Source organism: Pseudochaenichthys georgianus, unplaced genomic scaffold, assembly GCF_902827115.2.
Source record: "Pseudochaenichthys georgianus unplaced genomic scaffold, fPseGeo1.2 scaffold_1821_arrow_ctg1, whole genome shotgun sequence".
In the NCBI taxonomy this organism is placed as follows: domain Eukaryota; kingdom Metazoa; phylum Chordata; class Actinopteri; order Perciformes; family Channichthyidae; genus Pseudochaenichthys; species Pseudochaenichthys georgianus.
Window position 1 is genome coordinate 1,660 of NW_027262586.1, and position 18,874 is coordinate 20,533.

Below are 18,874 nucleotides of genomic sequence, written 5' to 3' on the forward strand. Positions count from 1 at the left end.
GAGTCCTCTCCTGCTGATGTTCAGGTGTATATCAGTATGTAGTGTCTCTACTTTAAAGAGTCCTCTCCTGCTGATGTTCAGGTGTATATCAGTATGTAGTGTCTCTACTTTAAAGAGTCCTCTCCTGCTGATGTTCTGGTGTATATCAGTATGTAGTGTCTCTACTTTAAAGAGTCCTCTCCTGCTGATGTTCAGGTGTATATCAGTATGTAGTGTCTCTACTTTAAAGAGTCCTCTCCTGCTGATGTGCAGGTGTATATCAGTATGTAGTGTCTCTACTTTAAAGAGTCCTCTCCTGCTGATGTTCAGGTGTATATCAGTATGTAGTGTCTCTACTTTAAAGAGTCCTCTCCTGCTGATGTTCAGGTGTATATCAGTATGTAGTGTCTTTACTTTAAAGAGTCCTCTCCTGCTGATGTTCAGGTGTATATCAGCATGTAGTGTCTCTACTTTAAAGAGTCCTCTCCTGCTGATGATCAGTTTTGTATTTATTTATTTTTAAGGGTTAATATTAATATATTTACCAGCTGCAGGGTGAGCTGAGCGATGGTTCGATCTCTGCTCCTCAAATCCTCTCTGAGCTGCTGCACCTCCTGAAGGAGAACATGCACCTGAACACACACACACACACACACACACACACACACACACACACACACACACACACACACACACACACACACACACACACACACACACACACACACACACACACACACACACACACACACACACACACACACACACACACACACACACACACACACACACACACACACACACACACACACACACACACACACACACACAGAGTTAGACTGGAGATTCTGGGAAAGGTAAGATTCCATAATAGCAGAGGGAAAATAATCCATCTGGCGTCTCGAGCCGTTTGAACCCAAATCACCAGACGTCGCTGTGAGTCAATGCTCTAACCCTAAATGATGGTCTGAATGTAGAAAGTCTGAATGAAACCGAATACCTGAGAGTCGGAGCTGGACTCGCTCTCAGGACTCAGAGTCTCTGTGGTCAGAGTGTCCTCGTCTGTGTCTTCCTCCTGAAAAACATCCACACACTGTTATTATAATAAACATTTGAATTCATAAAACTACAATCTGACGGTGTTCAGACTGAGCGAATTGAACTTTGATAAAAAGGATGGAAAAAGACCCATGGTGTAGTCGTGTTGTAGTCGTGTTGTGGTCGTGGTGTAGTCATGGTGTAGTCATGGTGTGGTCATGGTGTAGTCATGGTGTCGTCGTGTAGTCGTCGTGTTGTAGTCATGGTGTCGTCGTGTTGTAGTCATGTTGTGGTCGTGTTGTAGTCGTGTTGTGGTCGTGTTGTGGTCGTGTTGTAGTCGTGTTGTAGTCGTGTTGTGGTCATGTTGTGGTCGTGTTGTAGTCGTGTTGTGGTCGTGTTGTGGTCGTGTTGTGGTCGTGTTGTGGTCGTGGTGTAGTCGTGGTGTAGTCGTGTTGTGGTCGTGTTGTGGTCGTGTTGTAGTCGTGGTGTCGTCGTGTTGTGGTCGTGTTGTGGTCGTGTTGTAGTCGTGGTGTAGTCGTGTTGTGGTCGTGTTGTGGTCGTGGTGTAGTCGTGGTGTCGTCGTGTTGTAGTCATGTTGTGGTCGTGGTGTGGTCGTGTTGTGGTCGTGTTGTGGTCGTGTTGTGGTCATGTTGTAGTCGTGTTGTGGTCGTGTTGTGGTCGTGGTGTAGTCGTGGTGTCGTCGTGTTGTAGTCGTGTTGTGGTCATGTTGTAGTCGTGTTGTGGTCGTGTTGTGGTCGTGGTGTAGTCGTGGTGTCGTCGTGTTGTAGTCGTGTTGTGGTCATGTTGTGGTCATGTTGTAGTCGTGTTGTGGTCGTGTTGTAGTCATGTTGTGGTCGTGGTGTAGTCGTGGTGTAGTCGTGGTGTAGTCGTGTTGTAGTCGTGTTGTGGTCGTGTTGTAGTCATGTTGTGGTCGTGTTGTAGTCGTGTTGTGGTCGTGTTGTGGTCGTGTTGTGGTCGTGGTGTAGTCATGTTGTGGTCGTGTTGTAGTCGTGTTGTGGTCGTGTTGTGGTCCTGTTGTGGTCGTGGTGTAGTCGTGGTGTAGTCGTGGTGTAGTCGTGTTGTGGTCGTGTTGTAGTCATGGTGTCGTCGTGTTGTAGTCGTGTTGTAGTCGTGTTGTGGTCGTGTTGTGGTCCTGTTGTGGTCGTGGTGTAGTCGTGGTGTAGTCGTGGTGTAGTCGTGTTGTGGTCGTGTTGTAGTCATGGTGTCGTCGTGTTGTAGTCGTGTTGTAGTCGTGTTGTGGTCGTGTTGTAGTCATGTTGTGGTCATGGTGTAGTCGTGTTGTGGTCGTGGTGTAGTCGTGTTGTAGTCGTGGTGTAGTCGTGTTGTAGTCATGTTGTGGTCATGGTGTAGTCGTGTTGTAGTCATGTTGTGGTCATGTTGTGGTCGTGTTGTGGTCGTGGTGTAGTCGTGGTGTCGTCGTGTTGTGGTCATGTTGTAGTCGTGTTGTGGTCGTGTTGTGGTCGTGTTGTGGTCATGGTGTAGTCGTGTTGTGGTCGTGGTGTAGTCGTGGTGTCGTCGTGTTGTAGTCGTGTTGTGGTCATGTTGTAGTCGTGTTGTGGTCATGTTGTAGTCGTGTTGTGGTCATGTTGTAGTCATGTTGTGGTCATGGTGTAGTCGTGTTGTAGTCGTGTTGTGGTCATGGTGTAGTCGTGTTGTAGTCGTGTTGTAGTCATGTTGTGGTCGTGTTGTAGTCGTGTTGTGGTCCTGTTGTGGTCGTGGTGTAGTCGTGGTGTAGTCGTGGTGTAGTCGTGTTGAGGTCGTGTTGTAGTCATGGTGTCGTCGTGTTGTAGTCGTGTTGTAGTCGTGTTGTGGTCGTGTTGTAGTCATGTTGTGGTCATGGTGTAGTCGTGTTGTGGTCGTGGTGTAGTCGTGTTGTAGTCGTGGTGTAGTCGTGTTGTAGTCATGTTGTGGTCATGGTGTAGTCATGTTGTGGTCATGTTGTGGTCGTGTTGTGGTCGTGGTGTAGTCGTGGTGTCGTCGTGTTGTAGTCATGTTGTAGTCGTGTTGTGGTCGTGTTGTGGTCCTGTTGTGGTCGTGGTGTAGTCGTGGTGTAGTCGTGGTGTAGTCGTGTTGTGGTCGTGTTGTAGTCATGGTGTCGTCGTGTTGTAGTCGTGTTGTAGTCGTGTTGTGGTCGTGTTGTAGTCATGTTGTGGTCATGGTGTAGTCGTGTTGTAGTCGTGTTGTGGTCATGGTGTAGTCGTGTTGTGGTCGTGGTGTAGTCGTGGTGTCGTCGTGTTGTAGTCGTGTTGTGGTCATGTTGTAGTCGTGTTGTGGTCATGTTGTAGTCGTGTTGTGGTCATGTTGTAGTCGTGTTGTGGTCATGTTGTAGTCGTGTTGTGGTCGTGGTGTAGTCGTGGTGTCGTCGTGTTGTGGTCATGTTGTAGTCGTGTTGTGGTCCTGTTGTGGTCGTGGTGTAGTCGTGGTGTAGTCGTGGTGTAGTCGTGTTGTGGTCGTGTTGTAGTCATGGTGTCGTCGTGTTGTAGTCGTGTTGTAGTCGTGTTGTGGTCGTGTTGTAGTCATGTTGTGGTCATGGTGTAGTCGTGTTGTAGTCGTGTTGTGGTCATGGTGTAGTCGTGTTGTAGTCGTGGTGTAGTCGTGTTGTAGTCATGTTGTGGTCATGGTGTAGTCGTGTTGTAGTCATGTTGTGGTCATGTTGTGGTCGTGTTGTGGTCGTGTTGTGGTCGTGGTGTAGTCGTGGTGTCGTCGTGTTGTAGTCGTGTTGTGGTCATGTTGTAGTCGTGTTGTGGTCGTGGTGTAGTCATGTTGTAGTCGTGGTGTCGTCGTGTTGTGGTCGTGTTGTAGTCATGGTGTAGTCATGGTGTAGTCATGGTGTGGTCATGTTGTGGTCGTGTTGTAGTCGTGTTGTAGTCATGTTGTAGTCATGTTGTAGTCATGTTGTAGTCATGTTGTGGTCATGTTGTGGTCGTGTTGTAGTCGTGTTGTGGTCATGTTGTAGTCATGTTGTAGTCATGTTGTGGTCATGTTGTAGTCATGCTGTGGTAGTGGTTGTAGTCATGGTTGTGTCGGGTTTGTAGTCATGTTGTAGTCATGTTGTAGTCATGTTGTAGTCATGTTGTGTCATGTTGTAGTCATGTTGTAGTCATGTTGTAGTCATGTTGTGGTCATGTTGTGGTCATGTTGTGGTCATGTTGTAGTCATGTTGTGGTCATGTTGTAGTCATGTTGTAGTCATGTTGTAGTCATGTTGTAGTCATGTTGTGGTCATGTTGTAGTCATGTTGTAGTCATGTTGTGGTCATGTTGTAGTCATGTTGTAGTCATGTTGTAGTCATGTTGTAGTCATGTTGTAGTCATGTTGTGGCGGTTGCATCTCTTTCTATTTCACTCGTTGTTGTTGTTGTTTTTTCCTGTAGCTTTACCGACCTGCAGCAGCAACTTCTGCAGGAACTCCAGCTGAGATCTGACCGCTGAGCAGTCTTCAGCCAAGTCCTCCACATCTGGACCCAGATCAACAGGAGGACTGAGGAAGAGGAGGAGGATCAGGGGACAGCATGAAATACTGTATGGCTTTAAACAACTTTTTAATTCATGACAAAAGCTCCCACATCGCGAGAATAAAAGTGGTATATTTAAAAAGGAATATTTTTAAATTAACAAGAAGAAATATGTATATTGTAAATATATTATTTAATATAAAATAGGTCAATTACAAGATTGATTATTTGAGAGAAAGGGCTTATTTTGGGTTCAAATGTATGATTTTATAAAATCACAGAATAATCCGGTTATTTTCTTGTAAACTTTACTATTTTAAATCTTGGAAGTTCTGGTATTTTTTGCCAAATATTACCCCGGAAATGATCTAGTATTACCTACAATGATCCGAATACACCACGACATATTTCTCTATGGGAGGAGAAGATGTAATGTCAATTGGCACTGAGAAAAACCCTTTTAAAAACTCAATAAATAAAGAGGATTGGCTTCCAGTGAAAAACTACCAGGAAATAATCTATAAAGAAAATTATTATTGAAGCTGGTGAAAACACACGACAGTTGGCTTTAAATAAATACTCATATATGGAACAGTGAGCTGTGGTTTCAGTGCAGATTGATGCTAAATATGTTTTGAGTCACCTTGAGGAAGAAAAGTCCAGGATGAGGTCTCCGTCTGTCCTCTTGTTCCCCGGATCCTCCGTTAGCTTGTAGCTCTCCAGATCACTGCAGGTCAATGGAAGCGTTTGTTAGCATGACTTCTGTTAATACTAACAGAAATTAAACATTTAGTTTATTCCTCTCTCTTACTGCACTGTTGCTTCATGAGCTAACATTTATGAAAAGAATACAATTAGAGCTGTGTGTGTATCTTTGACTTTTATGCGATTCTAGGTGCATTTTATAATCTTTTACCCATTTCATTTGACCACACAGATACGACCCATATAATGAACAATAAGGAATGTGTCAGGATGGGCCAGGAGACTAACAATAACTAAATGAATTGCTTACAATAATTAGAGAACAAAATACAACAAGAAGCACAAAACAGGCGGAGAAGACAACCAATTATTAGACAACAATGACTACAAACGTATATATAAAATTGTTTTGATTGATGGTATACTACCATAGAGTGCCACAGTGACGCGTCCTAAAACCGGAAGTAAGTTATCATTTTACCACTTCCGGTGCCCTCGACAAAAAAGCAATGCAATTTCTCCATAGGATTTTGGAAAATAGCTCGAAGAGATGTGGAGATTATCCGAATGAACAAAACGTGATCCGTCTCTTAAATGTGTCTCGACCACAGACCTGGGTTGCGTTCCAATAGTCCATTTAGCTTAGGACCCTTCCTAACCAAGTGAAATGACCCGGAAGTCCCTCAGTGGCAGCCATGTTAAGAGCCTTTCCAATTCTCCAAATGAAAGGAAAGGAGGTTTCAAGCTTCCTTTATAGCCTCCTTTAGCTTAGGAACCACTGGACCTCCCTCACCGAGAGGAGAGACGAAAATGCTGCCCCACAATGCATTGCAGCTGCAGCATTTGCCGTCACTCAACCGTCGGCCGTTCACGGAAACAACCGATTATGACGGAGAAATGATATCATGAAAGTTACGGTGCTTATTAAGCTTTTTAAAACGTATGTGGTAAGTTGCCAAAGTGCTTTGTTCTGAACGTTCATCAGTATTATAATCAAAGAGATAAATATGAACGTTAGTTTTCACTGAAAAGATCAAATAAAGTCAACATTTCAGTCTTTACTGAGCTGTGCGGGGTTTGTTCAACTTCTAAAAGATGTTTGAATGGTGATATACACAGTGATAGATGTTCAGGACTAACGTTTATAATAAATACATCTGTATTGATTTAAGATCTTTTCATCAATCATACGTATTGGGATCATTGGTATTAACGTGGACCGGAGGGAGAAGGGGACGAGCAGAAGTTTCACTTTCCTTTTTTATTTAATTCCAACTTTCGTCATGAAGAATATGTTTCTCTGTTGTCCCCGTTCATAAAGCAGAGCAGCAGCATCAGAGCACGGAGCAGAGTCTCCAGATGAGTTTACAGCAGTCCCGCGTTCTTTTTGAGCATCCATGTTTGTAGTCCGCTCGATAGAAAATTGTAGTTTCCATAATTTCCCCACAGCAGCAGACGCACAGTCAGGACGTCCGCTGGCGCATCAGAAACACGTCGGATAGTGAAAGTGCATTCGGATTCTCTAAAGTACTGCAGTCTCTTCTCCTAAGTCCTTTTGAATTCTCCTATGCACTATCCCTTAACCCCGTGACCTTTCACTCAGAGGTCAAGGAATAGGAGATAGGGTTAGAACTTAGGAGCTGATTTTTGGATTATCGGAACGTAACCCTGATTTCCACGTATTTTCCTAAATCCTATGGAGAAACTGCTTTGCTTTTTTGTCGAGGGAACCGGAAGGAGTTTACTTCAGGGTTTTAGGACGCGTCACTGTGGCACTCTATGTCCCTTAAACACAGTCCAGCCAATCTCTGGAAGGCATTATAGTATTTGTGAGCTGTGTTGTTACTTCTCAAAATCCAAATCAGCTGGATTTCATCTAAAGGAACCCAGAATAAAGATAAATAAGTGTGTTTTCTGACCTCTCGTTGTCGTTCCCCCAGCAGAGCTGCCTCATCCTCCACTGAGCCATGTGGGCCAACCCCTCTCCGTCTGCACACAGAGACACACATCACACACTCCTTATTTACAGTAAAGATATATATAATTAACACAATAAACGTGATCACAATAACAGGCTGACATTGTGGATTTCACTGTAATTAGCACTTCGTATTTAAATCCTTTTAAGGAAAGGCAAGTTTATTTATATAGCACTTTTCAACACAAGGCAATTCAAAGTGCTTTACAAAAAACGAAAGACATTAAGAAAATAGCATTTAAAATCAGTCATTAAAAAGAAAAGCTAATAAAATAAACATTAAAAGAAAAAGTACATGGATAAAAGTTACAGTGCAGTCTAAGATGTGAATAGTTCAATTAAAAGCAGCGACAAAATGAAAAGTCTTCAGTCTGGATTAAAAAGTAGTCAGAGTTGCAGCGGACCTGCAGGACCTATAGACGTTGAAGACCTGAGAGATCTGGATGGTTCATCATTTGGCAGGAGGTCAGTAATGTGTGTTGGGCCTAAACCATTCAGTGCTTTATAAACCAGCAGCAGTATTTTGAAATCTATTCTTTGACACACAGGAAGCCAGTGTAAAGACTTCAGAACAGGAGTGATGTGATCCACTTTCTTAGTGTCGGTGAGGACTCGAGCAGCGGCGTTCTGAATCAGCTGCAGCTTTCTAATAGATGTTTTAGTGAGACCTGTGAAGACACCATTGCAGTAGTCCAGTCTACTGAAGATAAAAGCATGGACACGTGTCTCCAGATCCTGCTGTGACATTAGTCTTTTAATCCTAGATATGTTCTTTAGGTGATAGTAGGCTGATTTAGTAACTGTTTTACTGTGACTGTTGAAACTCAGGTCAGAGTCCATGACTACACCTAGATGTCTGGCTCTATCTGTTGGTTTGAACATTGCAGACTGAAGCTCAGCGCTAACTTTTATACGTTCTGCCTTAGCTCCAAAAACCATTACCTCAGTTTTATCTTTGTTTAATTGGAGAAAGTTCTGACACATCCAGTCATTGATTTGTTCAATGCACTTACTCAGTGTTTGAATTGGAGAATAGTCTCCTGGTGAAATTGTTACGTAAATTTGTGTGTCATCCGCATAGCTATGGTAACTTATTTTGTTGTTCTTCATTATCTGAGCCAGTGGTAGCATGTAGATGTTAAAGAGAAGAGGCCCCAAGATGGAGCCTTGAGGAACCCCACATGTCATATTTGTCAACTAAGATGTGTATTTACCTATAGAAACAAAGTTGTTTCTGTCTTTTAAGTAGCATTCAAACCAATTTAGAACTGTTTCCGAAAGTCCCACCCAGTTTTCCAGTCGGTCTAGTAATATGCTGTGGTCAACAGTGTCAAACGCAGCACTGAGATCTAATAATACTAACACTGAAGTTCTACCACTGTCTGTGTTTAAGTGGATGTCATTAAAGACCTTTACAAGAGCAGTCTCAGTGCTGTGGTTTGGACGAAAGCCTGACTGGAACACATCGAAACAACTATTTAAATACAAGAAATTACAACTTTTTCAATGATTTTACCTAGAAATGGGAGGTTTGATATGGGCCTGTAATTGTTCATTACTGAAGCATCTAGATTATTCTTTTTTAAGAGCGGTTTAATGACTGCAGTTTTCAGGGCCTGTGGAAAAACACCTGAGTGAAGAGATTTGTTTACTATATGAAGTAGATCTGAGGCCATGCAACGAAAAACATCTTTGAAAAACCCTGTTGGAATAATATCAAGGCAGCAGGAGGAGGACTTCAGAAGTTGAATAATGTCCTCTAGGTTTTTATCATTAATCTGATGGAATTGTGTCATGGTGTTTGAATTGATGTTAGGTGGACATAGGGACAACACATTTGCTGTTCCTGATGCAGAGGGACTGGCTGCTTGTCTGATGTTCTGAATGTTGTCAGTGAAGAAGGCAAAGTCATTGCACGCCCTGGTGGATACAAATTCAGAGGCTACTGACACTGGGGGGTTAGTTAGTCTGTCGACGGTAGAAAACAAGGCACGTGCAGTATCCTAATAGAACATAATGCAGAAGGTGTCCTGCTATCACTTTCTAGCATGGGATAATCAGATTATAGATTAAAAACTGAAGCTAAACTGTTACTGTGAACTAAACGATAGCTAATCTGAATTTAACTGGTAGCTAAACTATAGTTTTATATCTGTTAAAATAAACTGTGAGCTAATCTAAACTACCTTTCTTTAGCTACTAACTATTAACAAGAAACAGATTTAAATGATAAACTAAACAGTTAGCTAACCTGAAAGCAGCTAAACTAAATGGCTTACTAATATAAACCACATTATCTCAGACGATGAACTCAACAGTTCATGGTAAACTAACCGTTTGAAATGCTAACTGTTAGCTAAACTAAAATGAACTAGTTAGCTACTAAAGTGAACTGTTAGCTAACCTGACTGAGACTATTTCAGCTAACTGATATATATTTACACACTCTTTAAGCTCATAACCAGTTTAGCTAACCTTATTGTAGCAGCTAAATATAACTGCTAGCTAACAAAAACAAGTCATCCAGCAGCTTGACTCAAATGTTTTCTAAGCTAAACAACGGCTAAGCTAAACTGTTAGCATGTTAACCAATTCGAATTGTTTAAGATGCTAAATATCTGTTAGCTAACAAACTGTTTCAACTGCTGTTTAACTGCATAGCTGTTGATTTATTTGTTTGTGTTTACATGTTAGCTTAGCTGCCTGAAGATTGGTATTTCAAATAAAACGAACTTTTCTAACATCTAAACTGAAACAAGTTTTAGCTGCTAGCTAAACTGTGAGCTAACCTGAAACTACTTTTTAAAGCTGACAAACTGAACAGTTAGTTTATCTCAAACAGACAAACAAACTATTCAAGCTACTTAACTGACATTAAAATAACCTGGATTAAATTGTTTTAGCAGCTAAATATAACTGCTAGTTAACAAAACCAAGTCATTCTGCTGCTTAACTAAAATGTTTTCGAAGCTAAACGGCTAAGCTAAACTGTTAGCTTACCTGAATCTAATTGTTTAAGATGCTAAATATCTGTTAGCTTACAAGCCTGGAGATTTGAAATAAAACCAACTGTTTAACTGCTATTTGACGGCTGGCTAACTGCTTATCAATAGTTTAGCTGCCTGAAGATTGTTATTTAAACTAAACATAAATGTTTTTTTACAACTAAACTGTTTTAGCTGCGAAACAAACTGTTAATTTACCTGAAATAAAGTGCTGCATTGATCTGTTGGATAACATGAACTGAAATGTTTAAGCTTGTTAGATTCTAAACTGTTACTTTAAATTGACCTGTTTTAGTTTCTAAATTGAACCGAAATTTTAAAAAACTAACAATTTTAGCTGCTAATTTGAGAATATATTGCTCTGTCTGCTTTGGGTTATTTGCCTGATTTCACATTTATACAACATAAAGCAGATTCTGGTGGATTGTATCGTACATCAGAGCTCTTAAATAATAGTTTTTGGGGATCCATACAGTTATTGTACTTTATGTGACTTTATTAGATCTAAATTCTCACCCATTTCATCAACACTTCTCTAACTTCTGGTCACTTTCCAAAATAGTCTCAAGGAGGCAAGAGTAAACCCTCTCCTAAAGAAACCCACTCTCAACCCGTCTGATGTTATAAACTACAGGCCTGTCTCTCTCCTCCCGTTCCTGTCTAAAACACTTGAACTCTCCTGTTATCTCCATCAGAACAACCTTCTGGATCCGCACCAGTCTGGTTTCAAGGCAGGTCACTCCACAGAAACTGCTCTCCTTGCTGTCACTGAGGAACTGCACACGGCTAAAGCAGCCTCCCTCTCCTCTGTCATCATCCTGTTGGACCTGTCTGCTGCATTCGACACGGTGAACCATCAGATCCTCCTTCACACTCTCCAAGAACTTGGAGTTTCAGGCTCTGCACTTTCCCTCCTCACCTCATACCTCAAAGACCGCACCTACAGGGTCACTTGGAGAGGGTCGGAGTCCGACCCTTGTCAATTAACTACAGGGGTCCCTCAGGGCTCTGTTCTTGGTCCCCTCCTCTTCTCCTTGTACACAAACTCGCTCGGATCAGTCATTATCCCGCATGGTTTTTCATACCACTGCTACGCTGACGACACCGAACTAATTTCTGTCCTTCCCCCGCTCAGAGACCCAGGTCGTCGCACGCATCTCTGCTTGTCTAGCTGACACCTCTCAGTGGATGTCTGCTCATCACCTCAAGCTCAACCTTGACAAAACTGAACTGCTTTTCCTTCCGGGAAAAAATTGTCCCACTCTTGACCCAACAATCAACATCGGCACCTCTGTTGTTTCCCCGACTCAGACTGCAAGGACTCTGGGTGAGACCCTAGATAACAACCTGTCATTCACTGCAAACATCGCTGCTACAACCCGCTGCTGCAGATACACGCTTTACAACATCAGGAAGATGCGTCCCCAGCTGACCCAGAAAGCCACGCAGGTTCTGGTCCAGGCTCTCGTCACCTCACGCCTAGACTACTGCAGCTCCCTCCTGGCTGGTCTGCCTGCATGTGCCATCCGACCTCTGCAGCTCATTCAGAATGCAGCGGCTCGTCTGGTCTTCAACCTTCCTAAATGTTCCCACACCACGCCGACTCCACTTCGAGGATAGAACTATTAACAAAGCACTTATATACTAATAAAGGGCTGGCTTATCTAAAGCCAGTTGAGTAGCACTTGAAATGTTTTTGCTCTATGAAACCTGATGTACTTATATGATTCTGTTTTCTTCAAGTTTGTATTTTGTAGGTCGAACGCACTTATTGTAAGTCGCTTTGGATAAAAGCGTCAGCTAAATGCAATGTAATGTAATGTAAAATGTACCGCTGCGCAGGGAGTCATCCTCCGGCAGATCTTCATCCAACATGAGGTCGTCATCGTCCAGATCACAAGATTCAAGGTTTTCCAAAACGTCCTGAAATAAAGAAAAATAGAGACTTGTATTTACAGTGCTTTATTGATAAATTGTGCTGTTCCTCCAGCAGACACCAGAGGGCGCCAGAGGACTGAATAATCTGATGCCGAGCTCAGAGGTAAAGGAAGCTTTTTCATTACTTACCTATGGACAGAAACTTCACCTGATTTCGGAAAATAAACGTTGGAACAAAATACTGAGCATGGACCCACAAAATGTTTAATTGTTCTTACTTTTTTTACTGCCTGTTGTTATCCTGACTTTTTTAAATAATTATATTAATTATTCCAAAAAAATACGGTTTTCTCCTGATTTTTTATGCATTTCAAATATGTTTTTTATTTAAAATATGTTATTATATTATTTAAAACATTTGCATTTAATTTTCTACAAAATATTTGGCTTCATCCATTTTATTTAGCTTTTTTATTTATTTTCTATATAGATTTCGACATGTTTTCAGGTGAGAGAGGTTTTTTTTAACTAAAATAAAGGTGGTTATAACATCAGACATGTGAGACGGAGTTGATTTAATGTTAAAGTAAACACTTTTCAGCAGCAGCAGCTTCTAGAAGTTTTACCCTCGAGTTCAGACTGGGTTAAAAATGTGCAGCTCGTGTAAACGCTGACATTTAGAGCCTGTTTCTGCTTGTTCCAGGATCAGTGAGTTCTCTGCACGATGTGTTTGGCACCGACACAAGATGACTCAATCTGGAGACAAAACTGGACTAAAGTAGGATGGAGGCGTCAGGAATATTAAACTCTGCCTCCTGTTTTCAGCAGCAACAACAACAACAACACTAACGAATCAGCTGCTCACACGGTGACAGTCGATCAATGCTCAATGGATAATTAGGAACAAGTCAAATTATCTTGTTTTGTATTTGTGTATTTGTATTCAATGCTGGATCCACCTCATCATTTTATTCCCACCACAGCACCGAGACTGCCCTGATCAAAATCACATCTCACATCTCATCGCAGCTGACTCAGGCTCCATCACTCCACTAATTCTCCTTGACCTCTCTGCAGCCTTTGACACCATCTCCCATAATATCCTCCTCACCCGCCTGTCTGAACTCCTTGGCCTCACTGACTCCGCCCTCTCCTTCTTCCACTCATACCTCTCGGACCGGACACAGTTTGTCACACACGCTGGCTGCAGCTCCCCCTGTGCCTCTGTCAACCATGGAGTCCCCCAAGGCTCAGTGCTCGGTCCCCTTCTATTCACAATATACATCCTTCCGATTGGTGATATCATCCATGGTCTCTGTTTCCACTCCTATGCCGACGACACCCAACTGTACATCAGCACAAAACCTTCTGCCCATCTCCCCCCTCAGTCACTAATCAACTGCCTCCACGAAATTAAAACCTGGATGACCACCAATCTACTCAAACTAAACAGTGATAAAACTGAGCTCATGGTTGTGGCCCCCAAGGCACTGCTCGGGAAGGTTGGAGATCTGCTCCTCAACATCGACAGTTCCATCATCTCCCCATCCCCTCAGGTCCGCAACCTTGGTGTTGTCTTGGATTCAACCCTCTCATTTCAAAACCACATCAAATCCATTTCAAAATCAGCCTTCTTCCACCTCAGAAATATTTCAAGACTCCGGCAATCACTGTCCGACTCTGTTGCTGAGAAGCTGATACATTGTTTCATTACCTCACGCCTGGACTATTGTAATGGACTCCTGTCCGGGGTTCCCAGCAAAACCCTGAACAGGCTCCAGTACATACAGAACTCAGCTGACAGGGTCCTCACACGCACCAAGCCCTGGCAGCACATCACCCCCACTCTATTCAACCTCCACTGGCTCCCGGTCAAGTCCCGCATCACCTACAAACTCCTCCTCCTCATCTCCAAGTCCCCCCGTGCCCTCTCCCCTCAGTCCCTCACAGATCTCCTACACCCATACATCCCGTCCCGCACCCTGCGATCCTCAGATTCCGGCCTGCTCTCTATTCCCCATTCACGCCTCCGCACCTTCGGGGACCGTGCCTTCAGTGTCGCTGCCCCCACTCTCTGGAACTCCCTCCCTGCAGAAATCCGCAACGCCCCTTCTCTCAACATTTTCAAATCAACCCTTAAAACTCATCTGTTCAACATCGCCTTCCAACAATAACTCACTCCCACCCCCCCCCCCAAATTATACTTCCATTTCTGCCCCCTGTTTTATGTTTATGTTTTTTATGTCTTGTCCTTGTATGTTTCTTTGTAAAGCGACCTTGAGGTTATGAAAGGCGCTATATAAATTCAATGTATTATTATTATTATTCTCATACATCATCATTAATTTGTGAGATTATAATCCCAGAGTACATCAACGTTTCAGGTTGTTTTCTAGTTTATGTGTGACAAGACAAATAAAACCCTCAAATGGTTCAAATATGTTTGAGCTAATTTAGCTTTTTCCTTCACACTCACAATGCTGTTGAGGTCGGAGTCGAAGCTCCCGATGTGCAGGTTGTTGCTGTTGGAGTGGATGGAGACGTTTCCCCCCCCCATGGGCTCCAGACCCTCCTCGTCCCACAGGTAGGTCCCCCCCGACCCACAGCTGTCCGAGGGGGAGAGGTCCAGAGAGGAGCCGCCCTAAAGAGAGGGGAGAGACTTTTATTCTGAAGGATTCCACTCATCATCCATACAGGAGATACACACAGAGAGGCTTTTATTCTGAAGGAATCCACTCATCATCAGGAGATGCACACAGAGAGACTTTTATTCTGAAGGATTCCACTCATCATCCATACAGGAGATACACACAGGGAGGCTTTTATTCTGAAAGGTTACACTCATACACAGAGAAAGGCTTTTATTTTGTAGCATTCTGTATATCAGTGTATTCTGAAGCAGATACATCCATGGAGGATTTTATTTTTGAAGGATTCCACTCATAATCCATACAGGAGATCAGTGGCAGCGCCAGGGTATGGCTGGGGTAGGCTACAGCCATACCAAGAAATCCATGAAAAGTGTTGAGAACACGGATTGCGAAAATCTACCGGTCGTGTCCACAACACACAAAATGATCCTGTTGTAACAACAAGTGCACGTTACTGACGCAATATGGTTGAGACCATTCAGGCTTATGCTAGAGGGGTGCAAGGAATAGTCTAAGTAGTGGGGGAGTTGTATACACTAAAGGTGTGGACATTCTCTCGCGTTATAATATCAGCGCGGCCGCGGTCAGATCAAAATGCCTCCGAATGCAATTTGAACAGACCTACAGCCAATCAGAGCAACGACACGTTGGGTCTGCTGCGTCATGCATTACTGATTCGTCACGTTTACAGTGAAAAGTCCCCAAACTCGCGGCGAGTAAATTGCAGACAGACAGCAGAACTTCTAGGATTAATTGTATATTTCTAAAAGGAGACTAATAAAAGCCTCACGCGTGCGTTTCACTGTCAAGGGGAGCGATATAGCGTGTATGTAATTACATTACAAATACTGACTTGAGCCCCACCGCTGTATGGGTTAGCCCTACCAGAGATTACCCAACACAAATACTCTGGCGCCGCCACTGCAGGAGATACACACAGAGGCTTTTATTCTGAAGGATCACACTCATAATCCATACAGGAGATAAACACAGAGGCTTTTATTCTGAAGGATCACACTCATAATCCATACAGGAGATACACACAGAGAGGCTTTTATTCTGAAGGATCACACTCATAATCCATACAGGAGATACACACAGAGGCTTTTATTCTGAAGGATCACACTCATAATCCATACAGGAGATAAACACAGAGAGGCTTTTATTCTGAAGGATCACACTCATAATCCATACAGGAGATACACACAGAGAGGCTTTTATTCTGAAGGATCACACTCATAATCCATACAGAAGATACACACAGAGAGGCTTTTATTCTGAAGGATCACACTCATAATCCATACAGGAGATACACACAGAGAGGCTTTTATTCTGAAGGATCACACTCATAATCCATACAGGAGATACACACAGAGAGGCTTTTATTCTGAAGGATCACTCATAATCAGAAGTTAGAAAATGCTTCACAGTGAGATAGGTGTGTCACAGTTTCTGTGGGTGAGGCTAAACTGAGTCATTGCATATTTATAATATTTGTGAAGTTAAATCATACCAGCACGACTCTTATCTTCTACTTAAACTCACCTGTCTGCCATCAATATATATTATTTTATTCTAGTCCCTCTGCCAACAGGGTTTAGATTTGGTTTGTTTGTCAGCAGGAGGAAGGTAAAACTCAGCCAAAGAGGAATTCATTACGTTATTTAAGTATTTTCTGGTAGATGTACGGCTAAAATCTCTGAAAATGTCCACTTTCTTTCTCTCAAATTAATTTAAAGTGCCGGTACCTGCTCGTGGTCCTCCTGCTGATTGGACCTCCTGCGGTGAGGGAGTCTGAGACGGTTTTCGGCGCACCAGTCCACGCCGTCGTCCAGGAAGCAAAGACCTGCCTTCGAGACGCCGCTGACGGCCATCTTGTCTTCTTCATTGAACCTGGCACACGATTGGTCGAGCCCCGAGTCGTCCTCGTCGTTTTTGGAGGAGAGAAGAAGTATTCCCATCCCTCCGTTTCCTAAAAAACACAACATGAGATGAGACGGGGAATTAGGGACATTGTGGGGGAAATAAAAAGTAAAATCAGACAAAAACAACTTCTCATCTTAGAGAATATCTGTTTTATCCCATACATAGATGTTTCTTGTTAATGCAGGAAATATGTAAATGTACCCTCATACTCATCATTTTGACATCAAAGAATTTCAGAAATATGGTACATTTCTGAAAAAACCATAACCCTATAATATAAATGACTTAAATTGCCTTTAAAGTCGCACCAACCCACTCCTAACACATCTCAAAGTGTGTTCTTACCGAGGTTGTCGAAGTCGTCCATGTATTCCTGACTCGTGTCGTTTCTATCCAGAGACGAGTTGGAGGAGAGGCTCATGTCCTCCAGCGTCTCCCCCAGAATCGACACCTCTCTCTGGGCTACCATTTCTGCCGACAGCCCCCTCTCTGGAGCCTCCGGGGGGCTTTCTACAAAGTGAGGGAAATTAAATAAGAAAGTAGAAAGATACAGATAAGATGAGGAAAGAGACATATGAGGGTATATATACATTTTAATTAAAAAATATAACATTTGAATTAAAAAATATATCAAATTTTTTTTTTGAAAATATAAAAAGTCTACGGGAATATGTTGATTATTTTTGGAGATTTTTTGTACGATCATAAGATGACATCAACAATGATCAAATGAAAGAGACATGTGATGGTTTATACATTTGCAAATGTTTATAATTGATAATTTATTTAAAGGCAGGGATGAGTTGAGATCAAATAAAAAAAATGCTAACAGAAGAAATTCGTGTTTTGTACGATGTTTACAAACATTATCACGTTAATAACGATTCCCACCTGGGCTGTTCTCTGTAGTCGACGGAGTCTCCACGGAGTTCCTTCTAGCCGTTGGTTCTCGGTTCACTTCCTGTCCGCTCCCATTAGCTGTGGTCACTCTGAGGGGGCGGGGCTGCTTGATGAGCGACGGGCGTGACAGCCTATAGCTGATGCCGCTGGGCTTGGAGGCGGGACCAGTGCTGGGGGGCAGGAGGAGGGGCTTCTTTAGGGGCAGGAGTCCAGATTTTGATTGACTTTTGAGTTTCACCAAGACTCCTTTAGGGGGGATTTGAGCGGTGGCCATGTTGGTGGAGGAGTGAGATAAGGGGGAGGAAGGGGAGGGATTCAGGGTGGGGAAGGGGGTGGGATTCAGGGTGGGGGAGGGTTGTTGGCGGACCTGATTGAGGCTACGAGAACGGAAACGATCGTTTTCCGTTAGCGGGATCGTAGCTTTTCCCAGGCTGTCGCTGGAGTGAGATCGACTCGCTGGAGGTTTCTTTAATAACGGGGAACCGGAGCGGGAACCGGAACCGGGACCAGAACCAGGTCCGGTTCCACTTCGGGGACGAGAGAAACCCGGCTGCCTCAGAGAACCGATCCGGGGTCTAGATCCAGATCCAGAAACACCCATTAGCGTAGATTTTGTTCCGTTTAAAACCGTAGAACCAGAAACGCCATTCACTGCCGGTTTTATTCCATTTAACGCCGTTTTCGATGCACTTTTGGAGACAGGAAGTAACCGGGGGCTGGATTGCGGCGAAGGTGACGAAGACGAGGGGAATCCGAAGCCCCTTCCCTTTCCAGTAGAAGAAGTGGCGGTTTTTCCTTGGAGGTTTAACTGATGATTGTTGTTGTTAATAGAGGATCGAATCCCAGTTGCTCCGCCTTCCTCTTCGTTCTCTTTCCGCCACTTTGTCGGCACTCGGATGAATCCATTCTGCTTCACGGGGGTCGGAGCAGTGTACGACGAGGAGCCGTTGACCCCCGCGGGGCCCGGGTGATGGTAGAACCCGTTGGTGAGGCGGGTGTTGGTGGAGCTAGCTGTGGAAAGCGTGGAGGATTTGGGCTTCGACCCAAATTTGGGCAGCCTAGAGACCATGGTGGGCATGGCGAGGAGAGGGGGGGCGGACATCAGACCGCACCTCCTTCACCGGGGATTTGGAAATGCTAGGAGACGGGAGAGAGAGAGGAAAAAAGTGTTGTCACGTTAGCATACAGAGAGAGCCTAAACACCACAATGCAAATCAATTGAACCTCCTTTAGCATTAGCCGTTAGCATTAGCCGTTAGCATTAGCCAAGCAGGACTGCGCTGCCCAACGGATGGTAGCAGCTAACAGCTAACGTTGGCTAGCTCTTCTGCAGATTAACA

The 18,874-nt window shown here is 43.5% G+C and overlaps 1 protein-coding gene across 1 annotated transcript; it reads right to left on the bottom strand.

Moving 5' to 3' along the window:
* Nucleotides 1-524: 524 nt before the first annotated feature.
* Nucleotides 525-18,667, bottom strand: LOC117441605 (serine-rich coiled-coil domain-containing protein 2-like; the record flags this gene model as incomplete). The annotated part of the gene is made up of 10 exons (XM_034077670.2): nt 17,526-18,667; nt 16,980-17,144; nt 16,457-16,680; nt 14,534-14,698; nt 12,012-12,102; nt 7,116-7,185; nt 5,135-5,218; nt 4,421-4,517; nt 980-1,054; nt 525-611 (listed from the first exon to the last, which is right to left on the bottom strand). Coding segments are annotated over exons 1-10 (2,169 nt in total), but the record flags the coding sequence as incomplete, so codon positions are not given.
* Nucleotides 18,668-18,874: the final 207 nt, after the last annotated feature.